The sequence below is a fragment of the Molothrus ater genome, chromosome 16 (assembly GCF_012460135.2).
Source record: "Molothrus ater isolate BHLD 08-10-18 breed brown headed cowbird chromosome 16, BPBGC_Mater_1.1, whole genome shotgun sequence".
Taxonomy (NCBI): Eukaryota; Metazoa; Chordata; class Aves; order Passeriformes; family Icteridae; genus Molothrus; species Molothrus ater.
In genome coordinates, this window is record NC_050493.2 from 1,442,591 (window position 1) to 1,462,909 (window position 20,319).

Here is a 20,319-nt window from a genome sequence, read left to right on the forward strand (position 1 = left end):
GTGGGGACCACTGAGGGTGGTGAGGCCCTGGCACAGCCACCCCTGGGACACCAAACACGGGGAGAACGTTGCAGAACTCATTTATTTCACCCAAAACACCCTGATTTTGCTAAAAACCTGCACGTGAGCTGCTCACCCTCCACGGCCTGGGCTGCACCCAGGGACCCTCCTGCAGGGCCCCCCAGCTCCCCCAGACACGGGGCTGGGGTGACCTTGGGCCCATCCCAAGCCCTCGGCGCCAGGCCCTGACCGCAGACTCGTGTTTTCAGCCTTTTTCCCAAATTCTGGAGGTGAGAAAGGAAGGCTCTGACTGCTCTGCGGGGAGCTGGCGGTGCCAAGAGGCCCCGTGGCACCAGCCCTGGCAGCCCCCAGGCCGAGGATGAGGAGGGTGAGGAGGGGGAGTTTCCTGCTCCCCCTGCACCCTCACGGAGTCTCCCTGGCTGCTCTGGGACAGGAGTTTGTCAGGATCTGCTCCTGCCAAACGTTCCCATTTTGACAAACTGGCATTTTCCAAGAGCAACATTGGCCCTCCCAAGCCAAACAGGGAGCTGGAGCAGCTCCTGCTTCCAAAGGCTCAGGGAAAGGCAGCCAGGGCTGGCCAGGGGCAGGGTTTGGATGGGTTTGTGCTGATGGAACTGCTCTGATAGTGATGAGCTAGAACAGAGCCTTGGCAGAGTTCAAGGATAAAGCAGGGATTTATTAAAAGGCCTCAAAGGATACACCTTGGGCAGTGCAAGAGCCTGGCTGTGGCTACACCCAAGATGAACCAAAATGGTCACAAAATGGATGAGGTCTCACATTTTTATAAGTTTTGGTACATTTTCATGTGGGGGTTAATTGTCCAATTACAGCTGTAGGTTGTGAAGTTCCATCCTTCCTGTTTTTCTCTCTTTAATTCCCTGTTGTTTGCACTTTTTGGGCCTGGAGCTGCAGTGGTATCCTTGGTTCTGGGGCTGGAAAAGGAAAAGGATTGTTCTGTGTGACTGAGCTGTGAGGAGAACTGCTGACACTTTGTATGGAGTTCAGAGTTATGGACCAATGCAGTGCAGAATCTGGGAAATCGGAAATAAACCAAGGCACCAGCAGCAGCAGCAGCTGCCCTCCCTCGGTGCCATCGCTCCCTCCCGGCCCTGGGAGCTCGGGGCTGGGGCTGGGAGGGGTCTCGGCTGTCCCACCCCTCTGAGAGCTCCGGCGGGCGCCAGCCACGAGAGGGCACAAAGCCCTGGCCCTGCAGCCAGGCAGCCCTGTCACCGTGTCACCGTGTCACCCTGCAGCCCTGTGACCGTGTCCCCCTGCAGCCCTGTGACCCTGTGACCGTGTCACCCTGCAGCCCTGTCACCGTGTCACTGTGTCACCCTGCAGCCCTGTGACCGTGTCACCCTGCAGCCCTGTGACCCTGTCGCTGTGTCCCCCTGCCATCCTGTCCCTGTGTCACCCTGCAGCCATGTCCCCGTGTCACCCTGCAGCCCTGTGACCCTGTCCCTGCATCACCCTGCAGCCCTGTCACCGTGTCACTGTGTCCCCCTGCAGCCCTGTGACCCTGTCGCTGTGTCCCCCTGCCATCCTGTCCCCGTGTCCCCCTGCAGCCCTGTCACTGTGTCCCCCTGCAGCCCTGTGACCCTGTCACTGTGTCCCCCTGTAGCCCTGTCACCATGTCACTGTGTCCCCCTGCCATCCTGTCCCCGTGTCCCCCTGCAGCCCTGTCCCCGTGTCCCCCTGCAGCCCTGTGACCCTGTCCCCATGTCCCCCTGCAGCCCTGTCACTGTGTCCCCTTGCAGCCCTGTGACCCTGTGACCGTGTCCCCCTGCAGCCCTGTCACTGTGTCACTGTGTCCCCTGCCATCCTGTCCCCGTGTCCCCCTGCAGCCCTGTCACCGTGTCACTGTGTCCCCCTGCCATCCTGTCCCCGTGTCCCCCTGCAGCCCTGTGACCCTGTCACCGTGTCACCCTGCAGTTTTGTCCTCCTGCAGCTTTGTCACCCCCCAGCCACATCCCCATGTCCCCCTGCAGGTTTGTCACCCCACAGCCCTGTCCCAGGGCCACCCTGCAGCTTTGTCACCCCACAAGTCCCCACTGGTGCCACTGTGGCCCTACAGGACCTTCACTGACCCCATCCCAGGCCATGGATCCCCACCAGTCCCCAGCTCTTGGAAAACCTGGGGATTAATTCAACAGAGTTAATTACGTTAATCGGCTAATTAAGACACCAGCCTGGGATCCTGCTCTGGTGCTGGAGTGGGGCCCTTCCCAAAAACAGCCCCGGGAATGGTGAGAGGAGGAGGGAACACGGGCAAGGAGAAAAATGGATGGGAAAATGTGGTGAAGTACGGAGAAATGATGTGGGAAATCATGGGAAACGTGTGAGAACACAGGGAAATGTGGGAAGCGTGTGAAAACATGGGGAAGCGTGGTAGAAATATGGAAAAAACATAGGAAAATAGGGGGAAATGTGGGGAAATAGGGGAAAATAGGGGGAAAATTGGGGAAAAGTGAAAACACGGAGTAACACAGGGAAATGTGGGGTAACATGGAAAAACAACCAGAAATGTGGGGAAAAAAAGGAAAATACAGGGAAAATATGTGCAAACACGGGAAATGTGGGAAGCGTGTGAAAACATAGGGAAGCGTGGTAGAAATATGGAAAAACATGGGAAAATGTGGGGAAATGTGTGGAAATGTGGCAAAATAGGGGAAAATGTGGGAAAAAATGAAAGCATGGAGTAACACAGGGAAATGTGGGATAACATGGAAAAACAAGCAGAAATATGGGCGAAAAAAGGAAAATACCGGGATAACGCGTGAGAGCACAGGGAAATGCGGGCAGAGGAGTCCCGTGCGCGGCAGGGCCGGGGCCGGGGCCGGGAGTGCTGCCCCAGGCAGGGGCTGCCCCGTCCGGCTGTGCCAGCCACGCGTGGGCGGCCCCGTCCCCGCAGGGACCCCGCGTGTGCCGCGCCCCCTCCCCGTTCCCAATCCCCTCCCCATCCCTTCCCCTCCCCGTCACCGCCCCACGCGCGTGTCCTCGCCCTCCCCCGCCCCGCGTGGGGGCGGCGCGGCCGGGCCGGGCCCGGGGGGAGCTCGGGGGGCTCCGGGGCCGGGCGGGGGGCGCGGCGGCGGCGGCGGCGGTGCGGGATGCGCGGCCCCCGATGGGATGTAGCGGGCGGCTGCTGGGAGCCGCCGGGGGCCGCCGCGCCTCGCTGCTCCTCACCATGATCCTGTTCTTCACCTACTTCTTCTCCTGCCTGCCCGGGCCCTGCGAGCCGCTGCCGCCCGCGCTGCTGCTGCCGCCGCCCGCCGCGCTGCCCGCGGGCCCGGGGGAGGCGGCGGCGGGCGCGGGGGGCGCGGGGGGCGGCAGCCGCCGCTTCCCCCAGGCCATCATCGTGGGCGTGAAGAAGGGCGGGACGCGGGCGCTGCTCGAGTTCCTGCGGGCGCACCCCGGGGTGCGGGCGGTGGGCGCCGAGCCCCACTTCTTCGACAGGTGCTACGAGAAGGGGCTGCGCTGGTACAGGTGAGGCTGCGGCGGTGTGTGGGGGGAATGAGGGGGTCGGTAATTAGCGCACAGTTAATTGCTGCCCGGGCTGGGATGCGGCGGCTCCGCAACAGGCGGGTCCCGGGAGAGAAAGGGGGTCCGGGGGTCTCCGGCGGGGCCGAGCCTCGCCCGGGCTGGGGAAGGGGCTGGCGGCTCCTTTTGCGGGGCTGCTGCGGTGTGAAAAGCGATGTCCTTGTCCCCGTGTCCCTCCCTGTCCCCGCGCCTCCCATCCCGCATCCCGCCCGGCCAGGGACGAAGGCGGCAGCAGAAATGCGCTCGTTTCGCTCCGCAGGCTTTGAGGTTTGAACCTTTAGCGCCTTATCCCCAGCCGTGCCCCCGTTTCCCCACCGGGCTCCTTTAGGAATTGTTTTATTCGTGTGGTTTCTTAAAAAAACACAGAAACGAGCGAGGACCTCGTGCTTGATCCTGAGCCGGGCTCGGGGCGAATCCGTGGGATCCTCGGTGGGCAAAGGGCAGAGCGGGAGTGATCCAAGGGTTTTGTTTTTTGAGGGTTTCCATGGGATCGGGCTCTTCGGGCGATAAAGCGTTCGGAAGAGCAGCTACTGTGCATGTGGAGTGGATTAAACTCTGTCTCCTGGCCAGCTCCAGAGCGCTGGGCCAAGGGAGTCGGGAGCGATAAGTCCCTTGAAGCCGGGGGTGGAATCTGCCCCGTTATTCTGAAGGCAATCCAAATGTGCCGATGTATGAAAGCGCCGCGGTGTTCTCGGGGAAACATCTGAAAATAATCAAAGGAGCAGCTCTCGCTGTCCTTCCTGCCTCTCCATCCCCTTCTCCCCGAACACCGCGTTCCTCCCCATCCTTTGGGGGAGGCTGCAGCTTCCCAAGCCTCGCCGAAGTAACAACCTGTGAAAAATCAGCGTGTTTAATGGAAAGAGTAATTTCAGCGGTAATTTTACCCGCAGACTTTCAGCTCTCTGAGCCCACATCTGGGCTGTAAAGTTACGACTTAACACACCTTCAAAACCCAGTAAGTAGCGGCGCTCGTTTTTACGGCTGCATTAATATTGCCGTGATTTATGAGCTCATTCCTCAGCTCCGTTCGGGTCCGCGCCGCTCCAGGAGCAATAATGACGATCACTAATCTTTTTGGGGTGAGGACTGCGAGCTGGCTCTCGCTCGGCAGAATGGGGCTTTAATGACTGCGACCACATAATTAAAGCAGGGAAGATCGAGCGCTTTCATATCGCTCGGCGGAGCCCGGCGAGGCTCGCAGGACGGAGCGCAGAGGAGGAGCAGAAATAAATCTGAGTTTGGATGGCTCTGCTGCGGGTTTTTAGTGCTGGAAGTGCTTGCAGGGAGCCTGGCCTGACACCAGCTTCGAGATGATCCCGCATGTGGTTGTGGTAAATTTGGGGAAATGGAGCGGGGAAGGTTTTCTGGGCTGGGGAGAATCCGCATCCTCCGGGGCGAGGCAAAAAATCAGGAGATGTTTTACTTAACTCTGCATAAAGTGTGGTTTTAATCACACACACACACACACACAGAGCTATTTCCCTTCGCTTCCTCTCCTCTCTGCCTCTTGTTTTGTCTTCTCACAAGACCTCGCAGTACCCAGGGATCTTATCCCCGGCAAAGCCAGACAGAGCTAAATGTTTAAAGCTGGGATGTGCTGGAGTGGAGGGGAAGGGGAGTTGGACAGAAAATCGGGTTTTTCCTATGGATATCTCAAAAGTGGCGTAAACATTTTTAAAATGTTTGAACTTGCTAGGAAACCGAAATTACACCAAGTGCTTCTCACGCCAAGATATTTGGCCCGAAGGCACCTGTAGGTTGTTGCTTGTTTTGAGTAAATGTAGAAAAAGAATTCCCTTGGAAATATCACTCCAGAATTATTTTGTTCTTTCTTAGCAGCTCTGTCCCGTAGTGATTTCCCTGCCCTGGCAGGAGCATCTCTTCGTGGGTGATGAGTAGTTTGTTGTAAGTTACTGACTGAAATAATTTATTCTTACTGGTTTGTTTTATTTAATTTAAATTTGAAATGGCCCAAAGCCCCCCCCCCCCCCTTTTTTTTTTTTTTTTTTTGGAGTAGTAGTGGAAAGAAAATGTTCTGCAAAAGCATCTCCTACAGAATTCCTTGAGTTACTACAGCTTTAGCTAATTCTGAGGAGATTAAACACCTTTTTGAGGCTGCAGCATAAATGATTTAATGGCTGATCCAAGCACGATGGGATGCTTTCTCCTCAAGCAAAACACAGTTTGAATTCTTTTGGCACTCAGTGCTGCTTGAAGGAAACCTAAATAAAAAGAAGAGAGGATGCTGGGGTGTCTGCTGCCAGTTTGGGGTGTGGGGGTTCCCTGTGGGAGCCTGGAACTCTCTGTGCCTGTTTTGTGGGAATGTAGGTGAGGACAAATGGGAAAAACTGAATTGAATCCGAGCAGTTTGGGGTGAGATTCAGAAATCCATTGCAAAACTTGGAGCACCTGTGAAGGTGTGGGGCCAGGTCCTGCCTTTGCCTGTGGGGATGGAGGAAAACAACATTAGTGGGGTGAAGGGGTTTGGGGGCTGGAACCCCCTCGGTGAGAGGGGAGCAGGTTTGGGCTCACAGGGCACATCTGGGACGTGTTCACCCCTTGCATGGCGGGGCTGGGGCTCTCCTGTGTCACTCTCTGCTCCACTGGGGACGTTTTGGGGGCGTAGCAGAATCCTTGCATGGGGTTGTTCCCTTTTGGGGGGCCAGAGCTGCTCTGGTTCCCACGCAGAGCTCCCGGCTGCTCCCCCTGCCTCGCACCCACCTCGGGGCTCCGGGGGAACGGGGCAGGAGAGGAGGGGAACAGCAGCTCTGGGGAGCTGGAGAGGGGCCTGGCTTGTGAGAAAGGGACTTCAGCTCTGAGGGAATTGTGTGGAAAGCTCTGAGCTCATTCAAAGAGGTCTCCTTGTCCCCATCTGCCAGAACTCTGTGGCAGGATCGGCTCAGTGTGAATGGGCTTTTCCCCTGGCTCGGGTTTCCCTGCGTGATCTGGGATCCCTATCCCTCTCCTCCTTCCTGTCCTCCTGCTTTTCCCAAGGGCCAGAGGAAGGTTTGGGCAGGAATGGTGCTGGGCCAGGGCTCCCTGCACCCCGTGTGTCCCTGGGATTGCACACACCGGACCTGTAGGAACTGTAAAGAATCCCCTATTTTCACACAGTTCGCACCAGAAGCATTAAAAAGTACTATGGGATGTCTGGTGATTGTCCCTCTGCTGCCAGAGGCACACGAGGGGCTGCAATCCCCACCGAGCATCCTCAGGCCCTGCAGAGCCAGCCCAGAGCTCCGAGACTCCGAGGCCAAATTTAACTTTTCATTGTCGTTTTCCCGTCCCATCCAACACGAAAGCTGGCACGAGGGGCCAGGAACTGTCCCGGGGGTTCCTCATCCCTCTGCGCTGCTGCTGGGCTGTCCCAGCTCGGGAGCACCTCCGGGAAGGTGCAGGGGGAGCGGAGAGCCCTTCCCTGGCCTGTGGGGTTTGCCCCCTCCCCTTCCCCAGCCCCATTCACAGCAGCTAATAACGCTCTTGAAAGGCTTCCAGGATTTCTTGAGCCAGACTTTGTTATCTCGGAACCTCGCAACCCCGACGCCTTTGAGCGACAGGGGAAGGACGCGGCTGCGGCGCTGCTCTTTTGACTTTTGCCGGGAGTGTTATTGGCAGCTGAAAAGTGCAGCTAAGTAGGTGCCTGGAGGGGTTTTTGTGTGTGTTGTGATTGTACAGACAGATCGAGACACTCTATAGCCCGAGCTGCTGAATGGGACCGGCTCCTCCGGAGCCACCAGGCTGCGTTTTGGCACCGCTCTGCGGCCCCTTCCAGGGCGAGCTTTGCTTTCCTCGGGGAAGCGCAAAGGTGGGGACAGACAAAGGAATCCGGGCTGGCGATGCTCGGAGCTGCTCCGGGACGTTATCTTTATTCATTGGCACCGCTAATCTCCCCTCCTGATGGACTCGATTTCAGGCTCAGAGCGGCCCTTGTTCTCCCGGGCCGCTCGCAGCCACTCGGCCCCGCAGCTTCTCGCCTCTGTTTCTTTGCAATCTTTTCTCTGCCATTCACAAGTGAGACCTTTCTGTCTCAGCTTCCCGGATCCTCACCCCCGTGTTTGGGAAATGAAACCTCGAGCACAAAGAAAACATGCGGGAAACCTGAGAAAAAGCTGATTTTAACTAAGAATAAGATACACCAAAGCTTTTACTGAAGGTGTAGTGTTTTGGATCGGCTTTTATGCGCTGTTTTAGCGCCAGCCCTACTCTTAGGACCAGGCTTAAGCGCTGGGTCTCCCTGATGATGTGCCCCTGCTTTCTGCTCCCTAACTTGGGAAGCAATCCATAATTCGTGCAAAGTTTGGGTTTCTGCAAACTGCTTTCACGTGGGATTAAAAATAGCTTTTACTGCCACGATGAGGAATTAACATTTGAAACCATTTAAAGAGCTCCCAGGCAGGGATTGCTGCGGGTGGGGAGGGACAGGGGCTGTGCCTGTCCTGATGTGGGGGGTCGGGGATGGGGTGAGGAGCTCAGCTCAACCCTCCTGCCCCCCATTTTCACGCTGTTACTCCCTTATTTCCACCCGGCCGCGTTTTCTTCCCGACCCCATCAAGTGCTTCTTGCTGACCCAAGCAGGTTTGGGAGCCTGAATTTGAGCCTGAATTTGAGCCTGGCTCAGCCTCCAGGCGAAATGAAGTCGGGTTGTTCCTTGTGCTGCTGCTGAGATCGTGTCAGGCTCGAGCGATTGGAGCTGCGTGTTAATGTTGGCTGGGATTTTGGGGATAAAAGCTGCGACTTGCAGGGTGGAAGGTGCTCATCCCGCCTCAGGAATGCTCTCCCTGTCTCTGGCTCTGTTAAATCAATGGGGGGATTACACCCGGGCTGGGCAGGGGGTGTGCAGGAGTAACCCGAGTTCCTAAAGGATTTCAGATCTGCCAGGATTTCCATCCCAGGCTGCTCAAACACACCCAGAAATCACAGGGCTAGTTTAAAAAAAAATAACATTAAAGGAATGAATACCTTTGGAAAAGGTTTCTTCATTCCTGTCCTTTCTTTTGTTGTAACCTCAGGGGGTAGAAATTGAAATATTGAAACTTTTCTTTTTTTTTTTTGGCCCATGTAACTCCAGGGAAGTTTTGAAAATATGTCAAATATTGCCAAAAAATCCACCAAGAGCCGGGAAAGCCGCAAGGCTTCTGTAAGTGGAATTACTGAAGGCTTGGAGAAATAATCACAGCAGCGTAAAGGAAAGTTTGGGAGTTTCTCCTTCAAGGCATTAGGTGGATTTTTTTCCCCTGGATTTTTTCTTGATAGTGACAGAAGGTGGAAAAGGCCGGTGGATTTAGAGGGTGCTTTCATGCAAGGAGAGACAATTACTTAAGAGAGTTCAAAGCTTATTTATAAAACAGTAATTACCTTCCCCTGGGATGGAGACGGGCAGCTCTGGCGGCGGGGAGGGGGTTCCAGCACTTAATTGGCAAAGATGCTTAAAAGCTTCCTCCTGACCTTTTCAAAAACTTTCTGCTGCAACAGGCTCGGGCAGAGATTGAAAACCTGCCCGAGGAAAGGCCAGGTTTAATACCGAGACTTAGCTCTAAATGGCTTTTCAAAGGGCTGTGGAAATCCTCCTGCTTAGGGAGCTGGGGGTGTCAGAGAGAGGGAGGATGAGGGATGGATGGATGGATGGACAGGGATGAATGGGTGAGGGTTGCATTAGGGATGGGAATGATGGATGGACGGACGGACAGATGAGGGATGGATGGATGGACACATGGATGCTCCTTGTCTACAGGACAGAACTCTGGGAGCAAGGTGGGACCTGAGCCTGGCAGTTCCCTCCCCGCATCCTGGCTCTTGGGATGGCCAAAATATTGAAGTGAGGAGCACAGGGATGTTCTGAGAGGCTTCTGTGGGGCTTGGTTAAAAGCCAGGTCTGGGGGGTGAAGGCAGCCAGGGCTGGTCCCTGCTGGGCACGTCAGGGCAGTGGGTTAAGATGAGTCTTCCCTTTCCTGTGGGAACTCATGGAATGATGGGATGGTTTGTGTTGGAAGGCACCTCAAAGGTCAGCTCATCCCACCCCTGCCATGGCAGGGACACCTCCCACTGTCCCAGGCTGCTCCAAGCCCCAGTGCCCAGCCTGGCCTGGGGCACTGCCAGGGATCCACAGCTGCTCTGGGCACCCTGTGCCAGGGCCTCCCCAAATTCACCCCACACGAAGAACAGCCCAGACCCCCCAGTCCCACCATGACAAACTCGTGGTGGTTGCAGCTCTGAGCTTTCCCCATGACAGGGATGGGATCTTGGCTCAGGATTTACACGCTCACCTTTGGTGGTGATGCTCCTGGGTGGAAAATTCACAGCAGCTCCTTGGACTTCCCCTCCTTCTCCCTCTGCTCAGAGACAGCTCAGATCACAGGAATCTCAAAATTATTCCTGCATCCCTGCAGTGAGTCACTCTGACTGGTTTGAAATGCCAGTGTGGATGTGGCACTGGGGTGGTGAGGGGGCACAGGGGAGCTGTGGGGTCCTGCAGGTCACCCCAGCACTCAGGGCCAGCATGTGCCAGCTCTGGGTGTGGCTCCAGGGCTAGTGCAGAGCCAGGGTTTGCATGGCTGAGATGGTGCAGAGCCACGGAGAGCATCCCTGCTCCACCAGGTGCTGTGCATGGACTGCCCTGAGCTGGAGCACGTGGAGTGCTGGTCCCAGGCTCAAATGTAGGAGGGAATGGCTGAAATTCAAAAAAATTCACCATCTGGGCTGTTAAAGGCCCAGCACAGGATGTTTTAGGCAGCCTGGGATAACAGCAGCACTTTGGGAGTGGGATGAGCTGCCGGGCTCCTCCTCTGAGTGACTCTGGCGTGCTCCACCAAGGAAATCTGGTGGCAGGCAGGGACACAGGGAAGGAACTCCTCTCTCCCTGGCAGCAGCTCACAGCGAGGGGGTGGCAGGAGCCTCCCACGCCCCCGGGGCTGCTCTGCATCTTAGCCCACAAAATTGATCAGGAGCAGGAGGGAATTACATTAATACAGTCACTTGTCACTGAGGTCTTATTAGGAATCTGCGCTCATTAGTGTGGAGAGAACAAGGCTGTGACCTTGTTAAGGTCCTCGGGCAGGGAAAGGCTGATTGACCGCTTTGCTGCTGATTTATCACCGGGCCCCTGAGCTGTGTGTGGCACACCTGGCCCTGGGCACACCTGGAAGGCTTTTCTGTAGCTGGAGTGAAGAATTGGCGTCCCCTCCCCTGCCCCATCCGCACCCTCCAGGCTGATTCAGCCGGGAATTCGCAGCCACGTTATGCAAATAAATAAAAAAATAAACAAAAGCAGGCGGGCGGTGATTGATGGGAAGGGCCAAGGAAAGTGACAGGTCCCGTCCCCAGGGGCCACATCCCGGCTCTGCTCGGCGGGGGCTCCTGCCTTGTGCAACTTCCCAGCTGCTCCAGAGCCGCCGCATCCCAAACCTGTCCCAAACCATCGCAAACCCATCCCAAAACCATCCCATACCTGTCCCAAAACCGTCCCAAACCATCACAAAGCCATCCCAAACCATCGCAAACCCATCCCAAAACCATCCCAAAGCCATCCCATACCTGTCCCAAAACCGTCCCAAACCATCACAAAGCCATCGCAAACCATCGCAAACCCATCCCAAAACCATCCCAAAGCCATCCCATACCTGTCCCAAAGCCATCCCAAACCCATCCCAAACCATCGCAAAGCCATCCCAAACCCGTCCCAAACCCCGGGGCTGGGGGAGCTGCCCCCCGTCCCCCTCTGCTCCCGACATCAGCCCCAGCCCAGGGCAGGATGGACGCGCTGGGGGTGCAGGAGGGCTGGGCTCAGCTCTGGGGACAGATTTGGACACGGCAGGAAGGACATGGAGGGGCTGGAGCGTGGCCAGGGAAGGGAACAGGGCTGGGCAGGGGCTGCAGAATCCCTGAGGGAGCTGGGCAGGGGCTGCAGAGTCCCTGAGGGAGCTGGGCAGGGGCTGCAGAATCCCTGAGGGAGCCGGGCAGGGGCTGGGCCTGGAGCAAAGGAGGCTCAGGGGCCCTTGTGGCTCTGCACAAGTCCCTGCCAGGAGGGCACAGCCGGGGGGGGTCGGGCTCTGCTCCAGGGAACAGGGACAGGAGCAGAGGGAACGGCCTCAGGCTGGGCCAGGGCAGCTCAGGGTGGGATTTTAAGGAAAATTCCTTCCTGGAAACGCTGCCCAGCCCTGGCACAGCTGCCCAGGGCAGGGGTGGAGTCCCCATCCCTGAGGGGATCTGACAGCCCTGTGGATTGTTGGACTGGATGATCTTAGAGGGCTTTTCCAGCCATGATTCCACAATTCCATAATTCCTTCTGGGGGTGAAATCAAGCCCCCACCAGGGCAGGATCCCGAAATGCCCCCGCCATCTCCACAGATTATTTAATTCCATTTTATTTTCCCCTCTCTGGAGGCTTCTGCAGGTGCTGCTTGCGCCCGAATCTTTCTCTGTCCCCACCTGCCCGGAGTCCCCGGTAATTCCGAGTGACAAATGTCCCCTCCAGGGCCACCCTGCCGGGCAGGAAATGTCCCTTAAGTGGCAGCCAAAGAAATCCTCCAGTTTCCGGAGGGGCTCGGAGGGGCTCGGTCAGTGCCATCGATCGATCGGCCACTTGTCATTGTCAGCGTGATCGCTCAGCACTGCTGCCGGTGCCTGGGGACGGGGAGGGGACACTGCTGTCCTGGAGGGACACTGCTGTCCCAGGGGATGTGACACGGCTGTCCACAGGGGACACTGCTGTCCTGGAGAGGGGGACACTGCTGTCCCCAGGGGACACTGCTGTCCCAGTGGATGTGCCACTGCTGTCCAAGGGGAAGTGACACTGCTGTCCCAGGGGATGTGACATTGCTGTCCCAGGGGACACTGCTGTCCCAGGGGACGTGGCACTGCTGTCCCTGTGGTCCCTGGCGTGCTGCAGCCTCTCCAGGGCTGTCCCCCCTTTTCCTGTGAGTGCCAGCCCGGCGGGACAGGGGAGGGGGGGGGTTTATTCTGAGTTTATTCTTCCTCCGTCACTTCTCTGCTTCCCAAAGTCATCCCCCAGAGCCACACAAGCCTGAGAAAAATTTCGAGGGGCCGCTGCCAAGGACTTTGAGCCGAGGTTTGGGTTTTGTTGAGGGCAGGCAGGGTTTGTGCGCATGAAAAGCCGGGTTTGGGGGGAGGGCCGGGCAGAACTTCCCCCCGCGGTGCCCGAGCCCCGAGCGTGACAAACCCACATCCGCCCGGGCACAAAGGAGCCGTGAAAGGGGCTGGGATGGGATGGGATGGGATGGGCTGCTGCCAGAGGGACAGGGACACAGCCCGAGGGACACAGCCCATGGGACAGGGACACAGCCCGGAGGGACAGGGACACAGCCCATGGGACAGGGACACAGCCCATGGGACACAGCCCAGAGGGACAGAGGACACAGCCCATGGGACAGGGACACAGCCCGTAGGACAGGGACACAGCCCAGAGGGACAGAGGACACAGCCCATGGGACACAGCCCAGAGGGACAGAGGACACAGCCCATGGGACAGGGACACAGCCCGGAGGGACAGAGGACACAGCCCATAGGACAGGGACACAGCCCAGAGGGACACAGCCCGGAGGGACAGGGACACAGCTCAGCAGGACAGTGACACAGCCCATAGGGACAGAGGACACAGCCCATGGGACACAGCCCATGGGACAGGGACACAGGTGTCCCCATCCTGCTCCGTGGGGTGGGACACAGGGCTGGGATCAGCCCAGGAAGGGCCCTGCAGGATTGGAGCTCTGGGTACTGGGATTTTTAGATTTCTGTGCTGACAGACTCTGACTCCCAGGAGGGCACTGAGTTTATCCTGAGGCCATGGAGAAAATTCCAGAATGGATGAATAACACCAGGATAGCACGTGTGCAGTTGGGTAGAAGTGTGTCATATCACAGAGTCAAGAACCTAAAGTTTTAGAATATAGTAATATATAGAGACTTGAGAGACAAGTTTTAGGACAATAACCAATCCTTCTTCTTCACTATCTTCATTTTCTTCTTCATAGGTTTGAGCGGTGTTTTGGGTTAGGGCTGGGGATTTCACCTGCTGTGCTCAGGCACTGTCCTGCCCTGGCCTCCTGGGGTTTTTTGGGATCCTGGCTGCCCCTGGCTTTGGGGTTTGTTTGGAGCTGGTATGAGGCAGGAGGTCTGCAGGGAGTTTGGGGAGCTCAGAGCTCATTCTGGATGATGGATGGATGGATGGATGGATGGATGGATGGATGGATGGATGGATGGATGGATGGATGGATGGATGGATGGATGATGGATGGATGGATGATGGATGGATGGATGGATGAGGGATGGATGGATGGATGGATGAGGGATGGATGGATGGATGGATGGATGGATGGATGGATGGATGGATGGATGGATGGATGGATGGATGGATGGATGGATGCATGGATGGATGGAAGCTGGGTTCTGGTTCTGTCGCTGTTCCAGGCTGCTGTCACCCCTGGCAGGTGGCTCCGGGTCTGGGGTGTCCCCAGGGCTGTGGCTGTGTCCCTCTGGGTGTTTGGGTCACATCCCTCACTCTCTCCCAGTCCCCAGCCTCCCCAAATCCCTGGGCTGCTTAGGGAGCCCCCAGGGAGGGTCACCCCAACCTCCCCAGCCCCTGGGGGTGGTGGCAGTGGGGACATTGCTGAGCTCAGGGTCACAGAATGTCCCAAACTGGGACAGCCCCATTGCTCCAACTCATCCCTGGCGTTGAGTCCAGCCCAGGGGGAGCTGGGTGGCCCCAGAGCCCCCAGCCCAGGGCAGGGGACAGGGCAGGGACCCCCAGTGGGTCACCCTCGTTAGCCTGAGTGTGACATGCTGGTTAATTGCCCCCTGTGCCATCAGAGGGGCCGTGTGGGGCTGGTGTCACTCTGCCACCGCTCCGTGTTTGATCCCCGTCTCGTTACAAGGCAGATAATGAGGGACAGCCTTGTTCTGGTCCTGGTGTGAATATTAAAAATGCATCTTTGGCTGCTTTGAGGGGGATCAGGAGCGTGTGAGGGTGCCCTGCACCCACGGGGCTGAGCAGGGATCACACCCAGGCCTCGCTCGTGTTAGAGCTCATAAAACTTGAATTATTGAGCAGACACTGGGCAGGGGAGATTCCTTTCAGCATTAATCACTCTGCTGGTGCAAGACCTTTTCTAAACTTTTTTTTTTTTTTCTGGGCAGAATGCCTTTAAATAAAGGCTCAGAGGTTCAGTGAGCACCTAACTCCAGCTGTGCCCAGCTGTGTGAGCCTCATGTCAGCGCCACAACCAAACAAATTCCTGCCAGTGTCAGCACACACCTGGTTGCTGGGGGTTTCTGGTTTCCTGACACCCAGGGCTGATGAGTTCCACGCTCAGCTGTGTGTGTGTGATGTACCCAGCTGTGACCCCACTTCTGATGGGTGCAGAGCAGGGCTGAGCAGGGCTCTGTGGAAGGAAACCCGGCTGTGAGAGCCCCTGGGCTGGGCTGGGAAGCTCCCAGGGACAGATCTCAGCCTTTGCATGCAGCTGGAGAGAAATTAAAGCACGATCTGGGTGGAGGACAGGGTGGGAACTCCTCTGATTTAATTCAGAATCCCCAGAGATATGATGATTTTTGAGTCACGGAGCCTTGGCACGGGGGGAGTTTCAGTTCTTGCTCGAAGCCAGCATGTCCTGAAGACAAGAAAACTGTCCCAAGGACAGGAGAGCCACAGCCCATGTGAATGTGCAAAGCTGTGCATGAGCACAATCCCAGTTTGGGCTGGAGGTGTGTCACTGTCACATCTTCTGGAAAAATCCCCTTGCCCAGGATTCTTCTTCTCCTGGGAAGCTGAGAAGCCTCAGAGAAAAAGGAAAACAATCATGATCTGATTTGCTTCTCCTGTGTTTTGCTGCTTTGGAATGTGTTTGGAGATTGTTCCATTGGATTCTGGTGCGAGTGTTTTCACTCTTTGGCAATTACATCGAGCTGTGTCAGACTCCTGAACAGAGAGTCACGAGTTTTGCTTTATTATCTTTTAACCTTCTGTAAGTATCCTTTCTCTATTCTTTAGTATAGTTCAGTACAGCATTCTTTAATATAATACAGTATCTGAAAATAAGAAATGAGCCTTCTGAGAACGTGGAGCCAGATGCATCATTCCTTCCTGCCGTATCAGAGAGGTGGTTCATGATCTTCTCACCTGCAGAAAAACTTCAGCAACAGAGGTTAGGAAACCATTTGGACATGTAAACATCTCCCAGGCCACAAAAGCCCCCAAACCACCTCCACGGCCATAAAAAAAACCCCAAACCATCTCCCAGGCCATAAAACCCCCCAAACCATCTCCCAGGCCATAAGAACCCCCAAACCACCTCCCAGACCACAAAAGCCCCCAAACCACCTCCCCGGCCATAAAAAAAACCCCAAACCATCTCCCAGGCCATAAAACCCCCCAAACCATCTCCCAAACGATCTCCCAGGCCATAAGAACCCCCAAACCACCTCCCAGACCACAAAAACCCCCAAGCCATGCTGGCAGCCCAGTGAGGAATGGTGGCTGCTGTGGTTTGAGGAGCTCAGCAGATCAGATGAAGGCAGGGGGGAGCAGCAGGAGGTGGGAGGTGCTGCCTGGTGCCCCCACAGCCAGGCAGGTTTGCCCAGCCCAGCCCAGGGTGAGCCCCACACGTGCTGTCACCGTGCAGGACAGAGGAGAGCAGCTCTCAAAGAACAAGGAGAGCTGTTGCCACTTCAAAACCCGCCTGGGAATTGGTGCCAGGCCTCCAACAGACTGATGCTCCTTTCTTCTCCCCTTAATTAATTCCTGTGCCTGCAGTGAATTTCCATCTTTTATTTGTGTGGCAATCAAAGGCTGCGAGCAGCGAGGCTCACATTAGGAACAGACCCATCCAAACCTTTTTTTTCCCCTCTTCCTGTATCACTCCTGGCCCTCTCCTCGGGCTGCCAGGCTGCAGCTGAGGCACAGATGCCAGGAGATGGCTTGGCTGGAGCAGGAAGGGGCACGCAGAGCCCCGGGGTTGGCTCCCTGCAGGTCCCCTTGGCTGCGGGGAGGAGGCAGAACGGGGCTGGGTTTGCTCAGAGACACAAATGGGCAGTGAGGGGCTCACCTGAGGAGTGCCTGGTGATTCCCAGCCTCCTTAAAAGGGGATGGGAAAAGCAGGGAAGGTTTGTGGCATCTGCATGGAAACCCCTGGGCCTGACCCTCACACCCCAGAGAGAGAGAGAGAGAGAGAGAGAGAGAGAGAGAGAGAGAGAGATTAAATATCCAAGGATGGCTTTGGGAGAGCCCTGCACATCTGGGCATGGCTTTGGGGGAGAGCCCTGCACATCTGGGCCTGGCTTTGGCTTTGAAGGAGAGCCCTGCACATCTGGGCCTGGCTTTGAGGGAGAGCCCTGCACATCTGGGCATGGCTCTGAGGGAGAGCCCTGCACATCTGGGCATGGCTTTGAGGGAGAGCCCTGCACATCTGGGCATGGCTTTGGGAGAGAGCCCTGCACATCTGGGCATGGCTTTGGCTTTGAGGGAGAGCCCTGCACATCTGGGCATGGTTTTGAGGGAGAGCCCTGCACATCTGGGCATGGCTTTGGCTTTGAGGGAGAGCCCTGCACATCTGGGCATGGCTTTGAGGGAGAGCCCTGCACATCTGGGCATGGCTTTGGCTTTGGGGGAGAGCCCTGCACGTCTGGGCATGGCTTTGAGAGAGCCCTGCACATCTGGGCATGGTTTTGAGGGAGAGCCCTGCACATCTGGGCATGGCTTTGAGAGAGCCCTGCACATGTGGGCATGGCTTTGGGAGAGCCCTGCACATCTGGGCATGGCTTTGGCTTTGGGAGAGCCCTGCACATCTGGGCATGGCTTTGGCTGACACCGAAGGCCCCGGACCTTCCATGTCCTGGAATCAGGGAATTCCAGACTGGATTGGCTGGGAGGGTCCTTAAAGCTCCATCTCCCACCACCCCAGGCTGCTCCAAGCCCTGGCTTTGGACATCCCAGGGATCCAGGGGCAGCCACAGCTGCTCTGCAGATCCATCCCTGTCCCTCCCCACCCTCCCAGCCAGGAATTCCTCCCCAATATCCCACCCAAATTCCCCTTTTCCAGTCTGAAGCCATTCCCTGGGTCCTGTCCCTCCATCCCTTGTCCCCAGTCCCTCTCCAGCTCTCCTGGAGCCCCTTTGGGCCCTGGAAGGGCTCTGAGCTCTCCCTGGAGCTTTCCCTTCTCCAGGCTGAAAAGGGAGATTTGTGGTTTAGGGGAAATATAAAAATTGTAATTTTTAGGTGACTTTTAAGTAAAAAATATCCCAGCCAAAAGTACCTGTGAGGGCAAAGGCATGGTAGAAGCAGAAACTGCAGTTGCATCAAGCTGGAAATCCTAAATAATCCAAAAATAACCCAGGCTGCAGGTTTGGAAGCTGCCTCCTTTCCTTGTTTGAGGAAAGGGAGAAAAAATTAAACCTGTGTCTAAAGCCTGTTGCAAGGAAATGAATTGCAAATAAGAAAAACAAATTGGAGTTAATTCCTCTCTTCCAGCATGGCTCCATTCAGTGTTCTGGGAGCCAGGGGATTTAGGGATCTGGAGATAGCTCAGTGTTTTTGGGTAACAAGTACAAACTGTAGCAGCTTTTAAGGCTTCAGAAGCTGTTTTTGATTAGGATCTTTTCTTTTGACAACTTTTTTTTCTTTTCAGGAAAGGAAAAAAAAGAAGGAGGGGGGAGGAGGAAAGGGCTTTTTGTAACACAGTTGGGTTAGAGATGAGGGAAAATCTGTTTGAAATATGCAGGGACCTGAAAGCAAATCTTGAGTGAATAATAAGTTTAACTGACCTTAAAATATCCCATTGCCATGAGGGATTTGAGAGTAATACTTCAAATGGATTTTTGATGAGGCTCTGCAGGCTGTGGGGAATTGAATATTTTTACCCAACACGTTTTCTTATCTAAAATTTTCACAACAACTGGGGGGGGGGGGGGGGGGAAGAAAAAAACTATTTGGGAATGCCCAAAGAAGGGTTGGGGTTGTGTTGTTTTACTCTAAAGCTGCTGCTGGGCAGGGAAAAACCAATTTGCTGCAAGGTCACTTTTCAGAAGGACTTTAATTCCCCAATATTTGAATTTAATCCTGGAGCAGGGTTCCTGGGTGGAACCCTTGGCATTCCTGATCCCAGGGGGTTTTCCTCATTGGGAACATGGATTTACCTGATCCTGGGTGTTTTTCTCATTGGGAACATGGATTTACCTGATCCTGGGTGTTTTCCTCACTGGGAACATGGATTTACCTGATCCCAGGGGTTTTCCTCATTGGGAACATGGATTTACCTGATCCCAGGGGTTTTCCTCATTGGGAACATGGATTTACCTGATCCCAGGGGTTTTCCTCGTTGGGAACATGGATTTACCTGATCCTGGGGTGTTTTCCTCATTGGGAACATGGATTTACCTGATCCTGGGGTGTTTTCCTCATTGGGAACATGGATTTACCTGATCCTGGGGTGTTTTCCTCATTGGGAACATGGATTTACCTGATCCTGGGGTGTTTTCCTCATTGGGAACATGGATTTACCTGATCCCAGGGGTTTTCCTCATTGGGAACATGGATTTACCTGATCCTGGGGTGTTTTCCTCATTGGGAACATGGATTTACCTGATCCCAGGGGTTTTCCTCACTGGGAACATGGATTTACCTGATCCTGGGTGTTTTTCTCATTGGGAACATGGATTTACCTGATCCTGGGTGTTTTCCTCATTGGGAACATGGATTTACCTGATCCCAGGGGTTTTCCTCACTGGGAACATGGATTTACCTGATCCCAGGGGTTTTCCTCATTGGGAACATGGATTTACCTGATCCTGGGGTGTTTTCCTCACTGGGAACATGGATTTACCTGATCCTGGGGTGTTTTCCTCATTGGGAACATGGATTTACCTGATCCCAGGGGTTTTCCTCACTGGGAACATGGATTTACCTGATCCCAGGGGTTTTCCTCATTGGGAACATGGATTTACCTGATCCCAGGGGTTTTCCTCATTGGGAACGTGGATTTATCTGATCCTGGGGTGTTTTCCTCACGAGGTCCTGGCCACCACTCAACTGCAGCTTTCCATGGAAATGTGCAAGAATTCCTATTTTTGATCCTCAAACCCAGCTGGAACGGGCCGGTGGGATCTGACGGGGCAGACAGCTGGACAGACAGACAGACAGAGCGTGTGATTGCTCCAGCCACACTTCCTTAGGAAACCAGGCTAAAAATAAGCAAAATCCAGTTCTTTCCCACAAATGGCTCCAGTTGCCACAAAGTGCAGCTTTCCCAGTGGAAAGAAGTGTTTTGTTAGAGAACCCCCAGTTGTTCCTTCTGGAGCAAGGAGGGAGGGAGGGAGGGAGGGAGGGAGGGAGCCCTGACAGGACAGATGGAGCCCCCATCTCCATCACCTGGGGCTCAGCCAGAGCTCTGGGAGCTGCAGAAAATTCAGGATATCCTGGAATTCCAGAGTGGTTTGGGTGCAGGGACCTTGAAGCCCATCCAGAGCCAAGGGCAGGGACATTTTCCACTGTCCCAGGCTGCTCCAAGCCCTGTCCAGCCTCTCCTGGGACATTCCTGAGCCTTCCCAACACCTCCACAGCCCCTTTGGCCATGGCTGGAGGAACACCTTTCCTTCTTTTTTGTGCAGCAAAGTGCGGAATCCAGCCCAGCTCCCTCCTCAGGGGGGATTTCCTTCACCTGGGGACCAGCTGGGCAGGAGAGGGGGCTCCCAGCAGCATCCCCACATTCCCAAAGCTCCCACGTGCTCCAGGCTTGGCTGCGTTTGTGGGGCTGCTCCT

General features: G+C 55.6%; 1 protein-coding gene across 1 annotated transcript in view; it reads left to right on the forward strand.

The window, feature by feature from the left end:
* Positions 1 to 3,142: 3,142 nt before the first annotated feature.
* Positions 3,143 to 20,319, forward strand: part of HS3ST6 (heparan sulfate-glucosamine 3-sulfotransferase 6) — a 29,303-nt gene continuing 12,126 nt past the window's right edge. Inside the window, exon 1 of the mRNA XM_036392463.1 lies at positions 3,143 to 3,504. Within this exon, the coding sequence (XP_036248356.1) occupies positions 3,143 to 3,504 (362 nt within the window). The remainder of the gene's footprint in view (positions 3,505 to 20,319) is intronic.